The sequence below is a fragment of the Lepisosteus platostomus genome, chromosome 16 (assembly GCF_059453375.1).
Source record: "Lepisosteus platostomus isolate fLepPlt1 chromosome 16, fLepPlt1.hap1, whole genome shotgun sequence".
Taxonomy (NCBI): Eukaryota; Metazoa; Chordata; class Actinopteri; order Semionotiformes; family Lepisosteidae; genus Lepisosteus; species Lepisosteus platostomus.
In genome coordinates this window covers 24925490-24948271 of record NC_142626.1, presented here as the reverse complement: position 1 = coordinate 24948271, position 22782 = coordinate 24925490, and the positions used below count along the sequence as shown (strand labels likewise).

Here is a 22782-nt window from a genome sequence, read left to right as displayed (position 1 = left end):
TCAGTTTATTTTGTATCGGATATTTAAAACCCAGTCTAAGAATTTGGGACTGCAGTTCCCCTTTTAGATGGTGTGGATCAATAATGCAGGTGGGATCATGATTTTGATTGGGAGCAAGTGGGATTTAGTTCCACACAGGGCTACACACTCAGACACATCTTTCTAAAGTCCTCCTCATCTCAGTGTGTCTCACCTTGCCCAGTAATAAAACTGTGATGAGAAATATAAGATACTTGATCTTGTAAGAAAAGCTTCCCCTCTCATTTCCTTGTCTGACATGTTTAATCCTGCTCCTCACTCTCTTGTTCATCTTTTACTTTGTTCCTTTCTTTCTCTTGTCTGTTGTCCATCTGGCTCAATCATTCTCTTCACAACAGTATCTGCCAAACATAACAACAAACAAACACAATCTGCCAGGTGTTTGTCCATTAATTTCTATCTAATATTTTATAAATTTGTTTGATGATTCCACAGTGTTTGCTAATCCAACTAATTTGGTATCATGAAGAGATCATTGGTATAAATTAAGAAGAGCAGTGGTCCTAGTACAGATCTCTGTTGTACTCCAATAATTACATCACTGCAGTTTGACTCTTATCTTATTTCCTTTCTCTATTTATTAAATAATTCTCAATACAAACACACATTCTCTTTGCCTGTATTTTATGAATTAATATTTTATATTGAACTTTATTAAAAATCTTCTGAAAATGTAAATACACGGTATCATATCACCAAGCTTGGTTATGTAAGACCTACCTTCTCTAAATCCCTGTTGACTTTTCCATGTATGTGATCATCTAGTTTAGTTTTTATAATTTGGCCTTCCGTGTAATAAAAAGCCATAAACACTGTCATGCACAAATCCTTAAATGAATAATAATAATGAATAATTATGAATAATAAAAATAAAACAATGACAATCTGCAACAGTTCAATTTTTAGATCCATTCATTGTGATTTTTGTTCTTACAGAACCGGGCGGATGTAAGCCTAACATTGAAGAAGATTCCTTAGTGGAGCAAGGTGGCAGAATTCCTTATCTTTAAAGAGACAGAACAAGCTCCTCCAGATGTTCATCAAACACCACAGTCTGCAGACCTGCTGATCAAACCCCTCTGAGCAGACTGTGTGAAGGACTGTGTTTCCATTGTGCTCTAGTATATGTGGAAGGTAGAGACAGGTCTCTCTCCTGCTCTGGGTCTGGACAGTGTGTAATTGGATGAGTATGAGTTTGTTTCTAATCTCTAGAATTAAAAAAGATTGTCTTAAATATATAATTAGTTCTGTTGGTTTGTTATGCACATTTTGTCTTAATAAAATTGGATTTTGCACACAGTACATGTAAGTTTTTTATTTTGTGCAGTTAATTCCTAGGAAGACAGCATGGTAGCACACTGGTTAGTATTGCTGCCCAACAGCACTGGGACCCTGGATTGAGTTTCAGGATGCTATCTGTGTGAGGTTTTTATATTCTCTTTGTGTTTACATGGGTTTCCTCCAGCTGCTCCGGTTTCCTCCCACAGTCGTGTCCCATCCAGATTGTACCCTGCTTTGTGCCCATGGATTGATGGGATAGGCTCTGGCTCCCTCATACAATTTCAGTAATAAGATTATTTCTGTGTGTAGAGTGGATGATTGTGTTTGCAGTTTGTCTATATAAAGGGATCATTGCAGGGATGTGGATTTGGACTGTGTAAACTGGGTCCACTCTGGCTTAGGCTGGTAATTATAATGGTTTGAACATGTATTTTCAGTTTTTCCCATAGAAAGGTACTGCTGGTTCTTCTGTAGGTCCATGATGCACCTGAACCAGACATAGTGCAGAACAGGAATGCATGAACATTTGCAAAAGCTTAAATATAAACAGTGTGTTACAAAAGAACATGGTTCCTTGAAGACCTTCCACAGGTCCCCGAAGAGGAGAGGGCAGGGCTAGAGAGGCCTCTGTCCCTGGAGGAGCTCTCCACTGCACTCAGTGGCTTGAGCAATGGCAAGACCCCTGGCCTCAATGGCCTGCCGGCCGAATTCTATCGTGCCTTCTGGGCTGTGCTGGGACCTGACCTGCTGGATGTATATTTGGAAAGTCTGGAGCAGGGGACCTGCCACTGAGCTGCAGGAGAGCTGTTGTCACCCTGCTGCCTAAGAAAGGGGACCTGTGTGACATTAAGAACTGGAGGCCTGTTGCCCTGCTGTGTGTGGATTATAAAATCCTGTCCAAGGCTCTGGCCAACAGGCTGAGGGTGATGCTGGGGTCCGTGGTGCACTCCGACCAATTGTACTGCGTGCCCGGAAGGTCAATCTTTGATAACATATTTCTGATTCAAGATGTTTTGACCACCTCCAGTGCACTCTCAGGAATGCTCTACTCCCTTGCCATTGAGCCTCTGCTACATCAGCTGCGCCGGGTCATCAGGGGCCTGTTCATCCCGGGCCTGTCCATCCCGGGACCATCCCATGGTCGGAGGAGAACAGGATGTCAGGGCGCTACAGACAACTTTAAATGATTTCCAGCGGCTATCATCAGCCAAAGTAAACTGGGCCAAGAGTAGCGCCCTACTCCTGGGGGAGTGGAGCGAGATGGGTCCCCCAGTCTTGGCAGAGAGGCTCAGCTGGACCAGAGGGGGACTCAAATACCTGGGGGTGCACCTGGGGGTGAGGCCAGCGTGAAAAAGAACTGTGAGGGGCTCCTCGAAAAAGTGAAAGGTCGTCTGGACCGCTGGCGCTGGCTGCTCCCCCAGATCTCCTACAGAGGCCGGGTTCTGATTGTCAACACCCTGGTGGCTTCGATGTTGTGGCTTCGCCTGGTGTGCCTGGAGCCACCAGCCGGACTGGTTGAGGAGCTGCAGGCCACGCTCCTCGACTTCTTCTGGGACGGACTGCACTGGCTGCGGAGGGGCATCCTCTATCTGCCCAGAGAGGACGGAGGGCAAGGATTCATCGACATCCGGAGCCGGGTGGACACCTTTCGCTTGCAGACAGTGCAGAAGCTGCTGTTCGGCCCGGCCTCGCTGTCCTGGAGGGAGCTGACCTTCACCCTGCTGCGTCGAGCAGGACACCTCGGGCCCGACTGTGTGCTCTTCCTGATGGACACCAGCAGGGTTGACCTGTCTCCACTGCCGCCTTTCCAGCGCAGTCTCCTGGAGGCCTAGCGCCATCTGCGCGTGCAGAGAGAAGAGGAGCGGCCCAGTCTATACTGGACACTCAGGGAACCGTTAATACACAATCCACGAATGGACATAGAACCGGGAACTGGTCCTTGGACTTTACCAGCAGACTGGTCTGCGCCAACATCACACAGCTCCACCACCTGCTGGACGTGGATCAGGGCTGCTGGCGCAGCGTGGAGTGGGCGTGTGACGCGCTGGGACTACACTCGCGGCGGTGTGTAGACAGGTTTCTTAGTCAGCTTCGCTCTGCTCTGCCTCTCGAGGAGATGCTGCTGGTCCAGGGTCTGTTTGAGGACCATCGCCTTCCAACCACACAGCCTCCTTTCCCTGGTCTGCTAGTATCTCCTGCGCTCAGTCCCGGACCGACGGGATCTCTCCTTGAGCCCCTTGCTTCAGAGGAGAGGTCTCTAGCTGGTGTTGGGGGGAAATGTCTGTACAGACTAGTCGTAACATCTAGACACCAGGCCCAGCTGTCCGCACTCCCTGACACTCCCTGGAGGGCTGGTCTGGGAGTGCCGGATGAAGTCCAGCCTGCCTGGGGTAGCCTCTACAGATTTCCCCTCAACAAGAGGGCTAGTGCAATGGAGGGTCCCGCACACCATCCTGGGGGTCAACTCATTTGTGTCGGTTCTGGACCCGGCGGTGTCTGACGCCTGTCCCTTCTGCGCTCAGAGGGAGACGGCGTTCCACTGCTACAGCGCCTGCCCCCGCCTGTCGCCCATGTTTGCCGTACTGATCCGGCTCTTCACCAACCTTGGCCTGGTCTTCAATGACGTTATTTTCGTGTTTGGGGCGGGTCATACGAAAAAACAGAAAACTCAGACCCTCCTCGCCAACCTTCTGCTGGGCCAGGCCAAACTCACCATCTACAAGACTTGGAAAAATAAGATCTCTGGTTCCGGGTCTGTAGACTTGGTGAGGATGTTTGAAGGGTTGGTGAAGAGCAGGATATCGTTAGAATTTTTGTTTTATAAATCTCGTAATGACCTCGGAACGTTTGAAAAGCATTGGTGTTTTGGAAATGTCCTGTGCAGGATTGTAAACAATGAAAGATTATTATTCCAATTATGATTTTATTTTCTTAATTCTTAAAATGGGGCTTTAAAACTCAAGATTAATACTTTGTTTTTTTTTCTGACAATAAAGTTTGATTGAACTCTCTCTCTCTCCTCTCTCTTTTCCACTCTATTCTTCCTCTCTCACACTCTTCCTCTCCTCTCTCTCTTTTCCACTTTATTCTAGAAAGCCAGGACCAGCTACTGGAAAGCTGTCTGATCAGGGTGAGTCTGTGAAGTCCAAAGACTGGTCAGTTACTAAACTGAGAGATCTGTAGCAACTCCATCACAGGCTTGAAGCTCCGCAGTGATTAATGTTTGGGCACAACACACCCGGGTATAGTTCTGCACATCTGTGCCACTCACATCCTCTCTAGAGCACAAAGCTGTTGGCCTTTTGGTATTGGTCCCTTCCTGTATTGTCCAATCTGAATTTTTCTTAAGGCTTGACATCCGGCAGGTTACATCACCTCATCAGCTGTGCCTAAGGGCTGCACAGTGGTGCAGAGCTGAGCATAGCAGCCCTGCGGACCCCAAGTTCAATCCCTGACCTGGAGTGCTATCTGTGTGGAGTCTGCATGTTCTCACCTTGTCACATGGGTCTTACAGTCCAATTAGTGCTGGTGGGTGTGTCTGTGTGTGCCCTCTGATGGCCTGGAGTCTCCTTGCCTGACTTGTAACAGAGGTCTTAAACCCAAGCAGGAGTTAAAATATAGGTATCTTATGAACAATCTGTCAGAACTAACGCTCGCCGTCTACAATTTCAGTAGCAGGCTGATATACAATTTTGGCTCTGCATAAAGGAGAAAGGGCATTGAGTTAAATGACGAGGATGTTGGATATGTACATGTGCAAGACAGGGCAAACCGCCAGTCCTACTGAAGCCTTCAGCGACTTTTCTTCTGCGCCATTCTTTGAGATTAAAGAGAGAATTCCCCCCGTGATGTTACCAGGTTAGATGTTTAATCAAAGTGAAACAGGAAAAATACCCTTTTTTTCTGTCATTAGGGTCTTAAGGCATTAAGGATCTGCGCCTGTGGCTGGAAGGGTTTGCCGGTTCGAATCCCGCGGCCGGCAGAGGTATCCTACTTCGTTGGGCCCCTGAGCAAGGCCCTTCACCCCAGCTGCTCCAGGGGCGCCGTATAAATGGCTGACCCTGCGCTCTGACCCCCAGCTTCTCTCCCTGTCTGTGTGTCTCATGGAGAGCAAGCTGGGGTATGCAAAAAGACACATTCCTAATGCAAGAAATTGTGGCTGATAAAGTGATCTGATCTTGTCTTACACAAGGAAACTCCAAGGCGATGATTACAACGTTAGAGTTAAAGAGGACATTAGGCGCCCTCTCATGGCTTTGGGCAGAATTACAGGCTGCCCTGCCGCACCTCAGAACAGAAGTTACATCTTTACACAAAGGGTGGTGGGGGTGTGGAACCAGATACACAGCCATGTTGTTGAAGCCGATACCCTGGCTTCTTTCAAGAAACAGCAGGATGAGATCCTCAGATCATGACATGGGGGTGGGGGCAGTTCTATACACAAAGAGTAGCGGGGGCGTGGAACATGCTGTTGAAGCCAATGCCCTGGCTTCTTTCAAGAAACAGAAAATGTCTGCTATGATTTTAAGATTCTGCTGGATGATGCTCAGATGTGGGCCTAGCTAGCCTGGCGTGATTCAGTTCCTGGGTGAAAAGGGAGAGTTTGGTGCCCAGCTTGTCCGTGGTTCATTGCAAACGATCACCCTGCTTACTTACAGCCTGGAGGAGGGAGGTAACTGTCAGGTCTCACCACTGGAGGTGTCTATGTTCACTTTGAGCCTCTGGGCAATACATGTATGTGTATTTACAACTCTCCAGACCCTCTGCAGACTGACCATTGGGTACTATTGGCTGCAGAGTTTGTCGTAAAAGTCGTGAACTTTGCAAAAGTACCGTTTGTTGCAAACTCGCATTCAAATTCCCACTCATTGCAACATGAAGCGGCCCTTCCTGCTCACTAGTCCCTGTGATGACTAATGTACCGAGGTGTACGAGTCAATAAGTTCAGGTTCCAGCAGAAATGTTCCAGCCTGATCCGCAGGTAGAGTGAACCAGTGAGTAGTATTTAATAATAATAATAAGAAGAAGAATAAGAATAATAATAACTTACACTTATATAGCGCTTTTCTGGACAGTTCACTCAAAGCGCTTTACAGGTAATGGGGATCCCCTCCACCCCCAGCAGTGTGTACCCCCACCTGGATGAGGCGCCAGTCCGCTCCCCACACCCCAGCTCTCAGGGGGGAGGAGAGCAGAGTGATGGAGCCAGTTCAGAGAGGGGGGTTATTAGGAGGCCATGATGGGTAAAGGCCGGGGGGAAATTTGGCCAGGACACCGGGGTAACACCCCTACTCTTCTCGAGAAACACCCTGGGGTTTTTAATGACCACAGAGAGTCAGGACCTCGGTTTTACGTCTCATCCGAAGGACGGCGGCTGTTTACAGTCTAGTGTCTCCCGTCACTATACTGGGGCATTAGGACCCACACAGACCGCAGGGTGAGCGCCCCCTGCTGGTCCCACTAACACCTCTTCCAGCAGCAGCCTCAGCTTTCCCAGGAGTCTCCCTGTCACGGACGTCCAAAGGGACTAACCGTGGGGAGCAGGAGAGCGGAAAAAGACCCATATGCGTAGCGGCGAGACGGGAAAAAGGCCCGGGCTCATTAGTGCAAAGAGTTCAGGAATGCCGTATAGAAACCTATGCCCTCAGGGAGCGGACGTGGGGCGCCCTGGTGCTAGGCGGGTCTCAGGACATCCGAACAACAATGCTGAGCGAGGACAGAGTGCAAGACCCGGAAATATATAGCCCAAGGGAAAGAGAGGGACAGGAAGGACAGCAGACCGGAAACTAGGGACAGGACAGAGAAGGAGCGTCCCCTGGCTGCAGAGGGCGTGACACTCCCCTCCAGGTACTGGCCAGGCTCCAGGGTGATTTGCCAGTGAAACCGTCTGGGAGAGGAGAGCAGTATTTCTACTGGATTGGAAGAGCTGGATCCACAAGCCTGCTTGTTTACAGGGTCACAGGGCCGCTCCATCTCACCGGAAGTCCTTCTGCCTCATTCTGAATCCCAGGACATGGCGCTGAGCAGACCTGCAGATTTCCTCTAGTTTGTGATGTGAATTGGAGGTTTTACAAGTCACTGTGTCCAATTGACTTTCATTGTGGTCTGAAATGCGCCCCTCAATGCCGATCCTTTTGATCCCCGACACTATAAAAATAGCCGCGCACTGTGGATAATGGGGATTACCGATTGTTTTGTTTGGCAAGTGGTTGTTAAGGCTGGATTCGCACAACAAAGAGTTCCTCCAAGCCTCCTGGGTGATACCGCTTGCTGTAACCTATTCACTGTCCCTGAGCCCTAACCAGACTCCCACTTGGAGCGATGGCGCTGTGGCTGAGGATCTGCGCCTGTGGCTGGGAGGTTGCCAGTTCAAATCTCGCAGCTGGCAGAGGAATCCTACTCCCCTGGGCCCCTGAGCAAGGCCCTTCACCCCAGCTGCTCCAGGGGCGCCGTATAAATGTGCTCTGTCCCCCAGCTTCTCTCTCCCTGTCAGTGTGTCTCATGGAGAGCAAGCTGGGATATGTGAAAAGACGCATTCCTAATGTAAGAAATTGTATATGGCTGATAAAGTGATCTTATCTTGTCTTACACGAGGAAACTCCAGGGCAGTGATAACAACATTGGAGTTAAAGAGGAAATTAGGCACCCTCTCATAGCTTTTGCCAGAATTACAGGCAGCCCTGCCACACCTCAGAACAGAAGTTACATCTTTACACAAAGGGTGGTGGGGGTGGGGAACCAGCCATGTTGTTGAAGCCGATATCCTGGCTTCTTTCAAGAAACAGCAGGATGAGATCCTCAGATCATGACATGGGGGGGGGGGGGGGGGTTCTATACACAAAGAGTAGCGGGGGTGTGGAACATCCTAACCCAGCCATGCTGTTGAAGCCAATGCCCTGGCTTCTTTCAAGAAACAGAAAATGGCTCTTGATGTAATCTCAGGTGTGAAGGCCACTATCCACCCACCCATTTCCTCACTGCTGCCCCCAATTCAGGGTGCACAGGGAAGCCGGAGCCTATCCCAGCAAGCAACGGGCACAAGGCAGGGTACACCCTGGACAAGATGCCAGTCCATCGCAGGGCACACACAGACACTCACATCAGGGCCAAATTTCACCTTTCAGTATGTCTGGACCGTGGGAGGAAACCGACATGAACACGAGGAGAACACACAGACTCCACACAGACAGCACCCCAGTTCTAGAACTGAGACCAGGACCTCAGTGCTGTCAGTATCTTATATAAATAGTTGAAGGAGGGAGCTGGGTCAGCATGACTTGGTGGCAAAGGAACAAGTAAAGATTTATTCCACGCTGAAAAGATGAGGAAAAAAACAACGTTTCGGCTGTAGAGCCATCTTAGGGTGTACTGTTTCTTTTCTTCTGTTTTTCAGCATGGAATAAACCTTTAATTGTTCCTTTTATATAAATATACTTGTTTTCTTTACCTACAAGGATCAGAACTGAACTGTATATGATTAAGACACGGTGTCAGGTTTCACGCCACCTGCCCTGACCGCGGTTGGAGTTTTTGCCATATCATTGCGGACGCAAGGGATCGGGGTGAAATTACCCGCATCCAGCAGAAACGTAGAACGAAAACAGGTATCCAGTAGAAGAGACGGTTACACGGTTAGGCAATAAGTACTGGGCTTTTCGAAATATTGTGTTTTCTTGCTGATACCCGGCGTTTTCAGAGATTTCCCAGACTTAGCTTTGTCGCTGCATTTAAATACACATCGTTTTATGGTGTCCCCCTTTAAAAAATAAACTGTAAATGAACAGAGTACCAAGGGGAACCCTGTCTTTCCAGAAGCCACGCTTATTTGTGTTGAAAACAAAGTTCTGCCGTTTTCTAAAAAGTCATAATTAGGCTTGTCACGAATCCTTCGACTGTTGCTGGACACAAATGACCGTAAAACATCTACCGTTAAAATCAGAAGGAATTGTTCATCTCTTTATTTTTTACCTGTTCACGGGTTCAACCTGTAATATTTTAGCGGGTTAAAATGTGTGTTTATTACATTTAACAACATTCAATCGCAGCCGCGCCGCTTTAAGATGAAATATGTTCTTTTTTCCAGACGCGTCTCTCCCACTGTGACGAATGGAGTGGTCTGAAACCCCCTCAATTTTCTGAGTAAAATTGAAAGACGTGTCCAAGCACACCGAATAATCAACGGGCCTCCCTTTAACACGGCAAATGAACCAGCTCCAGGCGCACAGCGGTCTGAAAGTCGACTTTAACAGAAGTTAAATATTCTTCGTAATATTTTAGAGCGCAGGGTGCCTATTTTTACAGTACATCAGTGCACCTCAGGGCGGTGTTCATCAGGTACCTAAGCGATATTACCTCAGGGTGCCGCTGTAACCAGGAGCGCAGATCTGACGGCCACAGCCTGATGTAGCTCTACATTAACAATAATAATAATTGCTTTCTGGACACTCCACTCAAAGCGCTTTACAGGTCATGGGGATCCCCTCCACCAGCACCAGTGTGTACCCCCACCTGGATGAGGCGCCAGTCCGCTCCCCACACCCCAGCTCTCAGTGGGGAGGAGAGCAGAGTGATGGAGCCAGTTCAGAGAGGGGGGGTTATTAGGAGGCCATGATGGGTAAGGGCCAGGGGGAAATTTGGCCAGGACACCGGGGTAACACCCCTACTCTTTTCAAGAAACGCCCTGGGATTTTTAATGACCACAGAGAGTCAGGACCTCGGTTTTACGTCTCATCTGAAGGACGGCGCCTGTCCCCGTCACTATACTGGGGCATCAGGACCCACACAGACCCCATTACATGCACCAATATTCCAATGTATTTTTTATAGCGCCTTTCACAACAAGGTTGCCCCCCAGGGCGCCAACAAGCAGGGGATCGTTAGCAATGAAACACCGGAATGTATCTATACCGCTGCGCTGTATGAATTAGCGATGTTTTTTTTTTTAAACAAAACTACTGCGTTGCGAGGAATTGCGATACGTCCCACCCCCTGCGTCCGCTGTGCTTTCCTGAGCTCCCAACCCAACCGGTAGCAGGAGTTTGCGTAGTTACCAGGGTTTCACAGGAGAGGGGAGTCCGCAGGGCATTTGGATGAGCAGCAACAAGTGAAAACGGCCAAGAGCCAGCTTTCACCGTCTCTCTATCTGCACACACGGGCGCTGCTGGAGCTGAACCCGCCGCGGACGCGATGTCGGACCCAGGTTAGCCTCGCCCTGTTGGACGCCGGTGTCCTCATTTCGGACTTATCGGGGAGGGCGGGGAGTTTCACACATCCGAACCGCTGCTTCCCTCACTGCAGGCGGAAGCTAAGACAGCGATCGGTAGCGAAACGGAGGGGGGTTTCACCCCTGAAGTTGTGACAGACGGACCTGTATTCCACATATGCGCGAACAAGGCTGGGTTTTGGCCCGATCGCTTGAGGCAGTCGCTATAGGAGGCAACAAATCTTAATCATTTTTGTGTCAGCTTGGCCCGGAGTTGTGTATTTCCGCGATATAACATGAGTTCTATGTTGCAGGAGGCGCCGGCTGTGAACACGGCTCGCTCGGACTATGATTTGATCTCATTCAAATTGAACAACCGCTGCCGATCGCCAGTTCAGACGTTTTCAACAAAAAAATCACTCCCACCCACCTTGAAGTATATATGCATTTGTATGTTTAACGCCGCAGCTGAATCGGCCGTTTCGTTTTGCGGTTTAATACTCAAATTTTCCACCTGGGTCCAGAGCGGCTGTATTTCAGTTCTCTGCTAGTTCCGACAGTAGGCTATTGAATTAATGTGCAGCTGGGAGCGACTGAGCACTTTCCTGACTTCAACACACGGTGTGGCACAGTAGCTCAGGTGGGGAGCCGCGTCAGCAGGCGTAGTCTGCAAAGGAACAAGTAATAGGTTTATTCCCGGCTGAAAGGAGAAGACAGAAAACGCAACGTTTCGGCTGTGAAGCCTCCTTCAGGTGTAGGACAGTGTGGTGAAGTCTTGTGAATGGCAATCCTACTGCGAAACGTACTGCTCTCGTTCACCTTAACATTCACAGTCTCCATCTCGACATTCAAACGTGTACAGTATGTTGTGGGTCGCCTTTCAGAGAAGGGCATCAATGTGGTCTTCATAAATTAGTGCTTATTAATCATGTACGCATATCCCAGTAAGTCGAGGCGGAAGCTGCAAGGGTTAACAACTGTTGTTTTAAACCACAGCTCTGTCAGTGTGTCGTAGCATCACGCCCTCAAAGATTAAGGGACGGCAGTGATTTTTATACCCGAGACGAGCGCCCCCTGGTGTTCATTTTCCACCACAATGACGAGGGAAACGCACCCATCCAGCTTCGAACAGGTTCTGGCAAGTCAGGGGCGCCGGGGAAACCGGATCTTATCCCAGCAAGCAACGGGCACAAGGCGGGGTACACCCTGGACGGGACACCAGTCCATCACAGGACACACACAGACACTCGCACCAGGGCCAGTTTTCCCAGAAACTAATGAAACCACCCACATGTCTTTGCACTGTGGGAGGAAACTCATGGAAAAATAGGCAGAACGTGCAAACTCCACCCAGACAGATGCCCACGACTGGAACCCAGGGTAAGGGGGTTCCAAGGCAACAAGACTAACCACCCTGTCAACTCTCTTTCTATTTAATTTGTAATAATTTAGTTTCGTAATAATAATAATAATCATAATAATTGCTCACACTTATATAGCGCTTTTCTGGACACTCCACTCAAAGTGCTTTACAGGTCATGGGGATCCCCTCCACCCCCAGCAGTGTGTACCCCCACCTGGATGAGGCGCCAGTCCGCTCCCCACACACCAGCTCTCAGTGGGGAGGAGAGCAGAGTGATGGAGCAGAGAGGGGGGTTATTAAGAGGCCATGACGGGTAAAGGCCAGGGGGGAAATTTGGCCAGGACACCGGGGTAACACCCCTACTCTTCTCAAGAAACACCCTGGGATTTTTAATGACCACAAAGAGTCAGGATTTACATCTCATCAGAAGGACACCGCCTGTTTACAGTCTAGTGTCCCCCGTCACTATATTGGGGCATCAGGACCCAAACAGACCGCAGGGTGAGCGCCCACTGCTGGCCTCACTCACACCTCTTCCAGCAGCAGCCTCAGCTTTCCCAGGAGTCTCCCCTTCAGGTACTGACCAGGCTCACACCTGCTCTGTGGTCCCTGCAGGCAAAGTGATCTCCTATTCCGAGCTCAAGGCCCTCCTGGGGAAGAGCCCTGACCTGCTGCTGGTTGACGTGCGCACCCAAGAGGAGGTGGACAAGGGGAAAATTCCAGGCTCTATCCACATTCCCGGTAAGTCTCCTACAGCCCGGCTCTTGAATACACAAGGCAGGTCCTAACGAGGGGGGGCATTCAGCCATATCGAGCCCATTCTTGAACAATAAACAGGGTGTCGGCTTCAACAGCCTGGCTGTGCAGCTTGTTCCACACCCCCACCTTCCTCTGTGTAAAGAAGGACCTCCTGCCCTGACTGGAGGGTCTCACCCAGCTGTATCTTGAGAGCAGCCAGGATAGGGGCTTCAATCACAGGGCTGGGCAGCCTGTTCCCCACCCCCACCACCCTTTGTGAAAAGAAGGGCCTCCTGTCCCGACTGGAGGATCTCACCCAGCTGTGTCTTGAGAGCAGCCAGGGTAGGGGCTTCAACCACAGGACTGGGCAGCTTGTTCCACACCCCCACCTCCCTTTGTGTAAAGTGATCCCTCCTGTCTTGACCGATGGATGGCATCCAGCCATTTCTTAGAAAGCAGCAGGGACAGAGGAGTTTTAAAGCCCCCTCCCTGGTCTGGATTTATGTTTTTTGATCTCTTTGTGTAAAAAAAATGTGTAACATTCTGAGCCAGAAGACCGTGACTAACATCATCTGGGTTTCTCACAGGCTAGAGCACAGCTGGGTCTTTCATATATACTGTCAACTCCCTTCAAAGAAAGATCAAAGAAATCAATAACCAATAAAAAACTCAAATCTGAGCGATAATGTAAGTCCCGCACCTATCGCAATGTTTTGCTCACTTTCCACCCAGAAGCCTGAGGAGTCTTAAGTATAAATGAGCAAAAACCTAGTGTTAAGGACTGTTTTTTTAAAAACTTTTAGGTTAGATACTAAAATTAAAAGTTCACTTAATTTATGATGTTGCTGAAGCTTCATCAGGGGATGATAAATAATCATTTATCATTTTATTATTATTACTAATAAAATAAGTAATTGTGGCTAAGGATCTGTGCCACTGGCTGAAAGGTTGCCGGTTCTAATCCTGTGGCCGGCAGAGGAATCCTACTCCGTTGGGCCCCTGAGCAAGGCCCTTCACCCCAGCTGCTCCAGGGGTGCTGTATAAATGGCTGACCCTGTGCTCTGACCCCCAGCTTCTCTCTCCCTGTCTGTGTGTCTCCTGGAGAGCAAGCTGGGGTCTGTGGAAAGACACATTCCTAATGCAAGAAATTGTATATGGCAGATAAAGTGATCTGATCTTAAAATGATATATATAAAAACAATGATTTAATTAATTAAATAAATGGAATCTGGTTTTGACTATATTTCCATTCCCTTATGATCCTACGTGACTTCCTTTCAGGTTTTTATCACTGTGAAGGTGCCCTGAGCTTTTGCTCGGCCTCACTGCGTGTCCGCTTGCTTTAATCTCGTCTATCCGAAAAGGCCTCGTACCCGGAACCCCACCCTCATCCCCGTTTCTTCCGGATACCAGGGACTGTACTGTACTGGGACTGTCTGACCTCCCAGCTCTGCAGTTCTGTTTGTAATGCAGTGGCGCGTTTCCTCTCCCACCCTGTAGTGGGCGCTGTGGAGCAGGAGCTGGCCCTGGACCAGGCGGCCTTCCAGGACAAGTACGGTGTGCAGAAGCCCCCCCCGGACGCCCCTCAGCTCGTCTTCCACTGTCAGATGGGTCGCCGAGGAGCAACGGCCACAGAGACAGCACGCGCCCTCGGATTCGAGAAGTATGCTTTCCTGGCGATCCATTTCGCCCTGTGCCTCTTAAAGCTATTTTAGTACAGGCCTTGCAATCAGCTGCTGAGCCTCCTTCTATCTGATTAATTAATCATGTTGGTTCAATTTGGTAATTAATTGATTAGCAAGCCACATCCGGGATGGATCACCCTGTCCGACAGCACCCTGTCACTGGATTAGGGGGTGTCGATGAGGAATTGCTGTCGTTGGTGATAGAGGGCGCCTCCTACTGGTCGACGCCAGGAAGTACTCCCGACAGCTTTGGTCTATGAGTTGGAGCTGGGGTCTCCTTGGAGTTTCCCCCGGGAAAGATCAGGGTTCTCCCAGGGTGGGGATGACCAGTAGGTGTGTTGGGAAGAGCACCTCCTAGTGGTGGACACTGAGAATACCGATCGGGTCAGTTCAAGCTTAGCTCCTGGGATGACTGAAAGTTGTTATTGCAGTTATGTCATGTAAGTAGTGATGAAACTAATTCAGTCCATCTTCGGCAGGGAAACCAGGATATAATATTGAGAGGAAACGGTATTTGAAGTTTCTTAAGGGAAACTTGCTCTCCAGTGCATCACAGTGCATGCCACCTGGTGTTTTTTCCTGCTGCTTCTTAGTCCTTCGTAACTGAGGGCGTTTTCTCTCTCTCTCTCTCTCGTTACTTTCAGGGCCCGGAATTATGCTGGCGGGTATAAGGAGTGGGCAGAGAAGGAGAGGTGCTGAAGTTGCCCGCATCGCTCTAAAAACCCTGCGGGTTTTTGGATCTCCGTATTCCGAACTTGCAACCTAGCGAAAGTGATCAACACACACACTGCTGTGGAAATGCCTACACTTATATAGCGCTTTTCTGGACACTCCACTCAAAGCGCTTTACAGGTCATGGGGATCCCCTCCACCACCACCAGTGTGCAGCCCCACCTGGGTGAGGCGCCAGTCCGCTCCCCACACCCCAGCTCTCAGTGGGGAGGAGAGCAGATGAAGCCAATTCATAGATTAATTCACAATAGCAGATGAACGTTTTCAGCGTCAAAAATGTACCTACTGTAACAGTTTCACTCGAGTTTTCTAGCATTTTGAACAGCTCCGATCTAGTACTGCTGCTCGGTGTGTGGGGGAAAACTAGGTTTCAAATGTCATCATCGAGTTAAATCTCAAATTCCCTCCGGCAAGACTGCTTAACGACGTGGTCACGAGATAAACTACTAATGAGCGGCCAGCAGAAAGTGTTGCAGTGGCTGATCGCACCGGCTTTAACCATCTGATTTAATTGGCTCGTAGGCGAGTGTCCTCATTAACGGCGTCCTCTCCTCTCTACACGTTTAGAAAATTTAAAAGGCTTCTGGCTGGGTTGCAGAAACACAGGTTAGGACAGTCTGTTAGCATGAAGCATGAAATTGCAGTAGGCGATACCAGAGGCAGGGTGTAATCCGAATTCACGAGCGCATTCAGTAATTAACGAGAAACCGTAATTAACGAGCCCAGGACAGCTGCCCTATCAAGTAGAAGAACTTCCTGAGCGCTGTATCCGGAAGGAATAGGATGAAGATTCAAGTTGCTTTGACTACGGACCCTTCCGATATTGCTCATCGGTCAACACTGTTGTCTTCAATTAGGCTGTGAAGCTCTTAGCTTCTAGCAGAAATGTCGCCTTTAAATTTTATCTATATGTAATATGATTCTTCACAGCAAAGAGAAACTAGAGCCAAGACATGGTTTTAGTCTCTTTAAGCCTGAAATTACCAAATGCAAAATATCCCAGACATCTGCACAGCAGTGTGTATGTTCACGAGGTCTGGAGATGCTAAAACGTCCTTATTTTAGATTGTTAAACTGGAACTGAAATAAAGCCATTTTCCGTTCTGGACATCTGGCCGGTTGTTTTTGTTCGACAGGCTTGACAAAACAAAACGAACGTTTTGTATTCCATACCGAAAAGAAACGAGACACCGTCGTGGTTGAGAAGGAGCCGGCCCTGTTTTCTGTTTTTCAAGGGTTTTTCTACTTTGGGCTTGGTGCGGTTTCTCTCTTTTTAAAGAAAAAAACACCTTCACCCTCTACCTCCTCTGGGTCCCAATCCGGTGTTTCTCCGACGCTGCGCGGCGTGTCGGAGAGCCGAGCTGGTGGCTGCTGTCGGGGCGGATCTGTTGCGACGTTTTATTTTTCTGTCTTTCTCTCCTGCTGGTTCTCTATAATCTTTTTCCCCCCCAGGTAGGTTTTCCCCTCTTTGGATCTTTGAGTCCTGGTGCGCTGTCTGCTTTCTCTTCCCGAGTTTTTTTTCCCTTCATTAGTCTGCTCGAGCCGTTTAGTATGGAAGCGACTTAGTAATTCTTTAGCTCAGCTGGCAAGACCTGGGTTCGAGCCCATGCAGGGAGGCACGAAGTAGGGTGGGAGAGGCGAGGGCACAAGCCCTAGAACCCGAATCCGTTACCATAACAAGAGGACAATGAAATATGGGCTTTTTCGAAGTCGCAAATGTGAGATATAAAGTCGCAATTCTGAAATACCATAGCGCGTTTTTTTTTTTTACTTCCTGGCGGAAAAGGGCTTCCATAGGTTTAGTCCATACTTTTGCTCCGCTTGGACTTAAGCGTCTTGGGAGGGTGAATTTGTTTTGTTCCTTTACGGTTCTGCTTCTGAAGTACAGTATAACCTTCCTCTCCCCGTCTCTGCCCCCCTCGGTTCATCGCAAGCTCTGTCACCTTTCCTTTAACGTAGCGCTTTTCTAATATTTGAAACCCCCCTCTTTTAAATCGCCTTTAGGCCTTGAACTGGGCTACATTTTTATTTTTTTGAAGAGTATTCTGTCATTAGAAATTGCAGTGTTGAACGGTGTTCTCCATGAGCATTGTTTCAGGGTTAAATAGGTTAAGAGTCAGGAATAGCTCATACATATTAGCTGTAACTGTTAAAAATGCCAGTGCATTACATGCCAAACGCAACAGTTTGAAAAGCTGAAGCCTTTTCTTTCAAACTTTTGCTTTTAAGTCATCATTCCCATTTAGGGCAAAGCAGTGCAGAGAGCCATATAGGCAAGAAACAAATTGTGAAGATATAATATCACTTTTCCTAAAAATCCTTTCTGTCCTAGAACACAACCATGCCATCAAACATCCTCCATGTTTTCTAATTATCCTAACCCTAGCTAAGGGTTTGACTAAAATCCGATCAAGTCCGTTGCCTTCAGCAGTTGGTTGAAAGGGATCGGATCAATAAGATGATCTCCTCTCCTCAGGATGAAATGTTTCCCTCCAACTTGCTCCTTTGCCACTCTGATGGTGCTGCAGCCTGCCTGCTCGGATGTCGTCCCTAGGGGGCGCTCTTACAGATGGGGGGGAGCTCGATTTCAGCTGCCGCACCCCTCGTTCCTGACACTTCCTCGTCCGACAGGCATCTGGGTCCGTGTCAGGTGGTCTTCAGCCACACGTGGGAGGTAGCAGGTGGTCAGAGAGCTGTACCAGATCGCCATCATTACGGAAATAAGCTCTCTATAATGACAAGAAACACCTGCCTTTGCATTTAATAATAATGATGATGTTGCTTTATCGGCCCTATACAATTTCTTGCATTAGGAACGTGTCTTTTCACAGACCCCAGCTTGCTCTCCATGAGACACACAGACAGGGAGAGAGAAGCTGGGGGTCAGAGCGCAGGGTTAGTCATTTATACAGCGCCCCTGGAGCAGCTGGGGTGAAGGGCCTTGCTCAGGGGCCCAACAGAGTAGGATTCCTCTGCCAGCTGCTGGATTCGAACCGGCAACCTCCCAGCCGCAGGCACAGATCCTCAGCCACAGAGCCGTATAGCCAATTTGAACCGAGATCTTCGCCGACCACAGTCCGTTCGGGAGATGTGAACCCAGACTCTCGCCGACCGCAGACCAGCGCCCCTTCACGACAAGCCACAGCGCCACAATTGTCTCGTGTTTGCCCGCATTTGTCTCAGGTGGCCCTCCTCCAGCCTTGTAGGTGCCCCTGGGCTGATGCCTCCTGGGGGGGTTCAAGCCTCCAATGGCCAGGAGGGCTGCCCGTTAACCAAGCAGGTTAAGCCAGTCGCACAGTGTCGCACCAAGAATTCCACGCGCTCACTCCTTGGATGTTGGTGTCCCCGGTGAGCTATCGACGACACCTCAACACTTCAGCGTTCCCAGCTTGATTTTAAAAGCCGGCATCCTTATGCTCCAGTGCTACAGCTTGAAGGCTATCGGGATGTGAGATTGAGTCCCGCACGTCACCATTAACGTTCGCCCATTAATTCTTATTTATAATCATCTTCTTCATTTTACACTTCTATAGCGCCTTTCGGGACCCTCCACTCTGAGCTCTTTCCAGGTCATGGGGATCCCCCTCCACCCCCCAGCAGTGTGTACCCCCACCCGGATGAGGCGCCAGTCCGCTCCCCACACCCCAGCTCTCAGTGGGGAGGAGAGCAGAGTGATGGAGCCAGTTCAGAGAGGGGGGTTATTAGGAGGCCATGATGGGTAAAGGCCAGGGGGGAAATTTGGCCAGGACACTGGGGTAACACCTCTACTCTTTTCGAGAAACACCCTGGGATTTTTAATGACCACAGAGAGTCAGGACCTCGGTTTTACGTCTCATCCAAAGGACGGCGCCTGTTTACAGTCTAGTGTCCCCAGTCACTATACTGGGGCATCAGGACCTACACAAACCGCAGGGTGAGCGCCCCCTGCTGGCCCCACTAACACCTCTTCCAGCAGCAGCCTCAGCTTTCCCAGGAGTCTCCCCCTCCAGGTACTGGCCAGGCTCCCACCTGCTGAGTCTCCAGTGGGGCTGCCAGTTTGTCCTTTGGCTGTACTAATGCAGTAGCTCCAGGGTTCTGCACTGTATTTTCTGTGCTTCTCTGTTTACGTTATTTTAAGCAACACACTGACTGCAGACTCTTGCAAGAAGACACGGGCTGTATTTTGACACTTTATTGGCAAAAACGTGGAAAAGTGCAAGTCTAACAGTCAATAATAAGACTGAAGATTTAACGAGAGGGAGCAGTAGAAAAAAAAGTAGGAATCCCATATAGAAATGCAGCATAAAAAATATTCAAAATGCCCTTTATTTCCAAAGTCAGCATTTCACTTTGTCTGTGACAGGTGCAGATCAGCTTTAGGCTGCTAACAATGTTTTTTTTTTTAAAAGCACGTTTTACAGATTTTTAAGGTGCAGATCTAGCAAGAGAACACAGAAGAGAAATGCCATCTTTTCACAGGATCTTTTTCATCTTGCCTGTGGCTTCTCCCCTAGAGTAGAAGGAGTAAGAAAAAAGACGAGACTCTTATTTCACATGCTGTGCGCTAAAACAACCCAGGAGACAGGCACTGTTGTTCAAAAGCTAGAGATATTCTCCATCAGGCTTTCTGCTGAGTACTTTCCCAACCTGGTGTGGAAACAGTCCGGATCTGTTACCGTTAGGGGCAATTAAAACCAATTTTTTTTAGCTTACAGTGGATTACAAAGGATCTGTACTCTGCAGTACAAAAAAGCAGCCTTTTATCATGATCTGCAGAGAAGAGCAAAAAAATGTTCATGATGAGGGATTGCCTGTCAATTAGGCCTGGTTGATTCATGCAGTTGAACAGCTACTGCAATACTTCCTATTGGTCACATCCTGTGACCCTTGTCCCGCGCCAGAATTCCTAAAAACTCGGAATTCTCTCTTTTACCTGGACCATCATCTCTGGAGTCGAGCTTCCAGTCCAATTTTTTTTCCCAGGTAGTCAGGAAAGGGCTGCTCTTGTCTCAAAGCGAGACAGCGCTACGACCTGCCCGGACGAGAGCTGGGACGTTTGTTCGTTTTTACCTCTGTGCTCGCGGCGGCCGGGTTTTGAAGGAATCGGGCGATTTCAGTCCGTCAGTACTGGGGGAGGGGGGAAGACGCTGCCGCCGGCGATCTGAAAAGTCGGTCCGAGCCCCCGGAGCTGCGGGGATCTTCCAAAACTTCCGATAGGGAACCGGGATTTCAGAGTCTTTCGAGACAAGGCACCAAAGGGTAACGTCCGGCACACGAAGGAACAATCTTGGTCCTCGATGTTTAAAGGTCACAAGGGGAGGGGGGAACAAACTTATTCTACCAAGGGATCAGCAGCCCTTTTTATTGGGGGTCTTTGTTTCAGTCTCTGCACTGGTCTCGGAGGGGGGGGGAACTGTGTGTGTGGGGGGGGGTGCCCCCCTCTCCCTCTTTTATCAGCGTCTCTCAGCTCGAGCAGAAAGAGAAATCCGCCAACGGAAGCACTGAATGGAAAGCGTGAGTCCCGCCGCCTGGCGTTGGCGGACGTGGCCGGGAAATGCCTTTTATTCATGTTTTTGGTGTCTGTCGTACAAGACGTCTGCGCTGCGTCCAGACGGTTTTGCTTCACTCGTCCGGGCGACGATAGGAGAACAGCCCTTTAGGAAGAGGCCTCGAGTTCAGTCAGGATTGCGGGAACGCACGAGTCAACTCGCCCTGCTGACGGCTCCTTCCGGACGGGCAGCCAATCAGGACGCCGGGTGGCAGAGCCTTCTGGGAGTCGGCCATTTTAAATAAGGTACCTGGGCCGGATGCTACAATCTGTGTGCGGGCTTTTCTGCGTCTCTGCCCCGGTCCCACCCCCTCCCCGACACGACGACAGCCGGGAATCTGTGTCGCCCGTGAACTCTATCTCTCCCCTCCTCCTCGTCTCGGCAGGGCCCCAGAGGCACCCTGCCACAGGAATGCTGGGAAATGACTGGAAGCAGAAGGACAATGACCTGCTGGGAGACCCGTGAGCTGGACGAGCCTCGGGGAAGGGTGGGGGGAAGGCAGAGGGGAGCTGGGTCGAATGGAGACAGAGAGAGACGGGGGGGGGGCAAGGGGGAGAGAGAGCGCAGGCGACCAGCGGGGGGCGCTAGGGAGCCCGGCCGCGGCGCACGCAGACGTTGGGCTTGGCGGCGTGGCTGAAGCCCTGCTTGCACAGGCACTTGTAGGAGCCCGGGACGTTGACGCAGCGGCCGTTCTGGCAGGGGTAGGCCCGCGCGCTCAGTTCCGCGCACTTGTCGATGTCTGGGGGGAGGTGAGAGAGAGAGGGGGGGGGGGGGGGAACACGTGTCAGCGACTCCATTTGGCACCGCCACCTCCCGAGGAATTCTCTGCTCTTTCAAATGTGTGTCCCCACAACCCTAACTTTAGACTCCACCGAACCCGTCCCAACAGTCACTGCGGGGGGGCCTGGTTTGGTAGCTTGAATACATGCAACACAGCAAAAACAGACTGAGCAGGACTGTGAAGACCAGCACCATCGCTGGTGCAAAACAGCTACAGAAGGCAGAAACAAGCAGCGCAGAAGACCAGTACAATCACCGCCCGTCATCACCTTACACAGCGGAGATCATTTCGAACAACATGACACCTTCCATCCAGATCTATCGATTTAGACCACCTCGATTCAAGTGCAGTACAACTAGGCTATCTTTTATTCCCACAGCTATAAACCTGCTTTATTTGGAGAAAAAAAATCATTGCATATTTTATTTATATTTATATTTTATCTCCTAATGCATGTCTCTTATTAGGTAATGGGTTCATGTGGTGTTAAATGTATTGCGTGCTTTCTTGATTCTGCCTGCAAAGTAAATTTCGGTATCTGGGACAATAACAGAAGGAAGCTCATTTTTCGGTCCAAAATGAATCCAAAACTAAGCAGCTGTTTGTGTTGGGAGAGCCTGGTGGGGGGGGGATGTCTAGCCCAGTTGCTCTGACCCCTGTTTCAGTGGAAGGTCTCTTAAGTGCTGGAGCACTGTTCTGCCATCACTATGGCCAAAAGAGAGGAGAGAGAGATGGATGATGGGAAAGGACGCAGCAAGAGGGGGAATGATGGGAAGGGAGGAAGGAGAGAACTTCTTTTCACAAAAAAAATACAGGACATCACAAATTAGAAAGCTTTACATTAATATACATACTTAAAACAGTATATATGATCACATCTCATTACATTTTGACACGGTACCAGTTACATAGCAACAATTTCTTTTTTTCTGGTGCAAATCACATTCTTTACTTAAAAAGGAGAGATTCGATTTTTAAGAACTTTATTTTCTTTTCACAAAAAAATACAGGAAATCACAAATCAGAAAGCTTTACATTAATATACATACTTAAAACAGTATATATGATCACATCTCATTACATTTTGACACGGTAACAGTTACATAGCAACAATTTTCTTTTTTTCTGGTGCAAATCACATTCTTTACTTAAACATGATAATGTTTTTCACAGTTTCTTGAGATATTGACCTATGCTCTCTATTTCCCACAGACTTTCTGCTTCCTCCCTCCCTTCTCTCCACAGATCTCTGAGGTAATAGTTCTCTCGGGTGATGAACAGGGCCAGGCTACCTGCTGCCTTGACTGGGACCTCGATGCCTTTGAACAGCCCCATGTTCCTCACTCTCCACAGGGCGTCTTTCCCACTGTTCACCACGGCCCAGATCCTGTCAAACACGTCAGGGGGAAGTTTGACAGGAGAGATGCCGTATA

At 49.2% G+C, this 22782-nt stretch overlaps 2 protein-coding genes across 52 annotated transcripts in view; both read left to right on the top strand.

Moving 5' to 3' along the window:
• The window catches only part of LOC148647083 (NACHT, LRR and PYD domains-containing protein 3-like), a 1669284-nt gene that overhangs the window by 915751 nt on the left and 730751 nt on the right, over positions 1-22782 (top strand). For 2 of the 50 annotated variants that reach the window (XM_088609262.1, XM_088609279.1), the window contains one exon: positions 976-1341. The exons of the other annotated variants lie outside the window; for them this stretch is intronic. In XM_088609262.1, the coding sequence (XP_088465388.1) occupies positions 976-991 (16 nt within the window). In that variant the 3' untranslated portion in view covers positions 992-1341. Of the gene's footprint in view, positions 1-975; positions 1342-22782 lie in introns of those variants that run through there. 50 annotated transcript variants of the gene reach the window in all.
• Positions 10313-16148, top strand: LOC148647095 (thiosulfate:glutathione sulfurtransferase-like). Of its 2 annotated transcripts, none has more exons than XM_088608903.1 (4): positions 10313-10519; positions 12447-12626; positions 14124-14286; positions 14953-16148. In XM_088608903.1, the coding sequence occupies exons 1-4, from the start codon at positions 10507-10509 to the stop codon at positions 15005-15007; spliced, it is 411 nt and encodes a 136-aa protein (XP_088465029.1). In that variant the 5' UTR covers positions 10313-10506; the 3' UTR covers positions 15008-16148. The 2 variants fall into 2 exon arrangements, with proteins under 2 accessions (XP_088465029.1, XP_088465030.1); XM_088608904.1 differs by having other exon boundaries at positions 10321-10519; positions 12501-12626.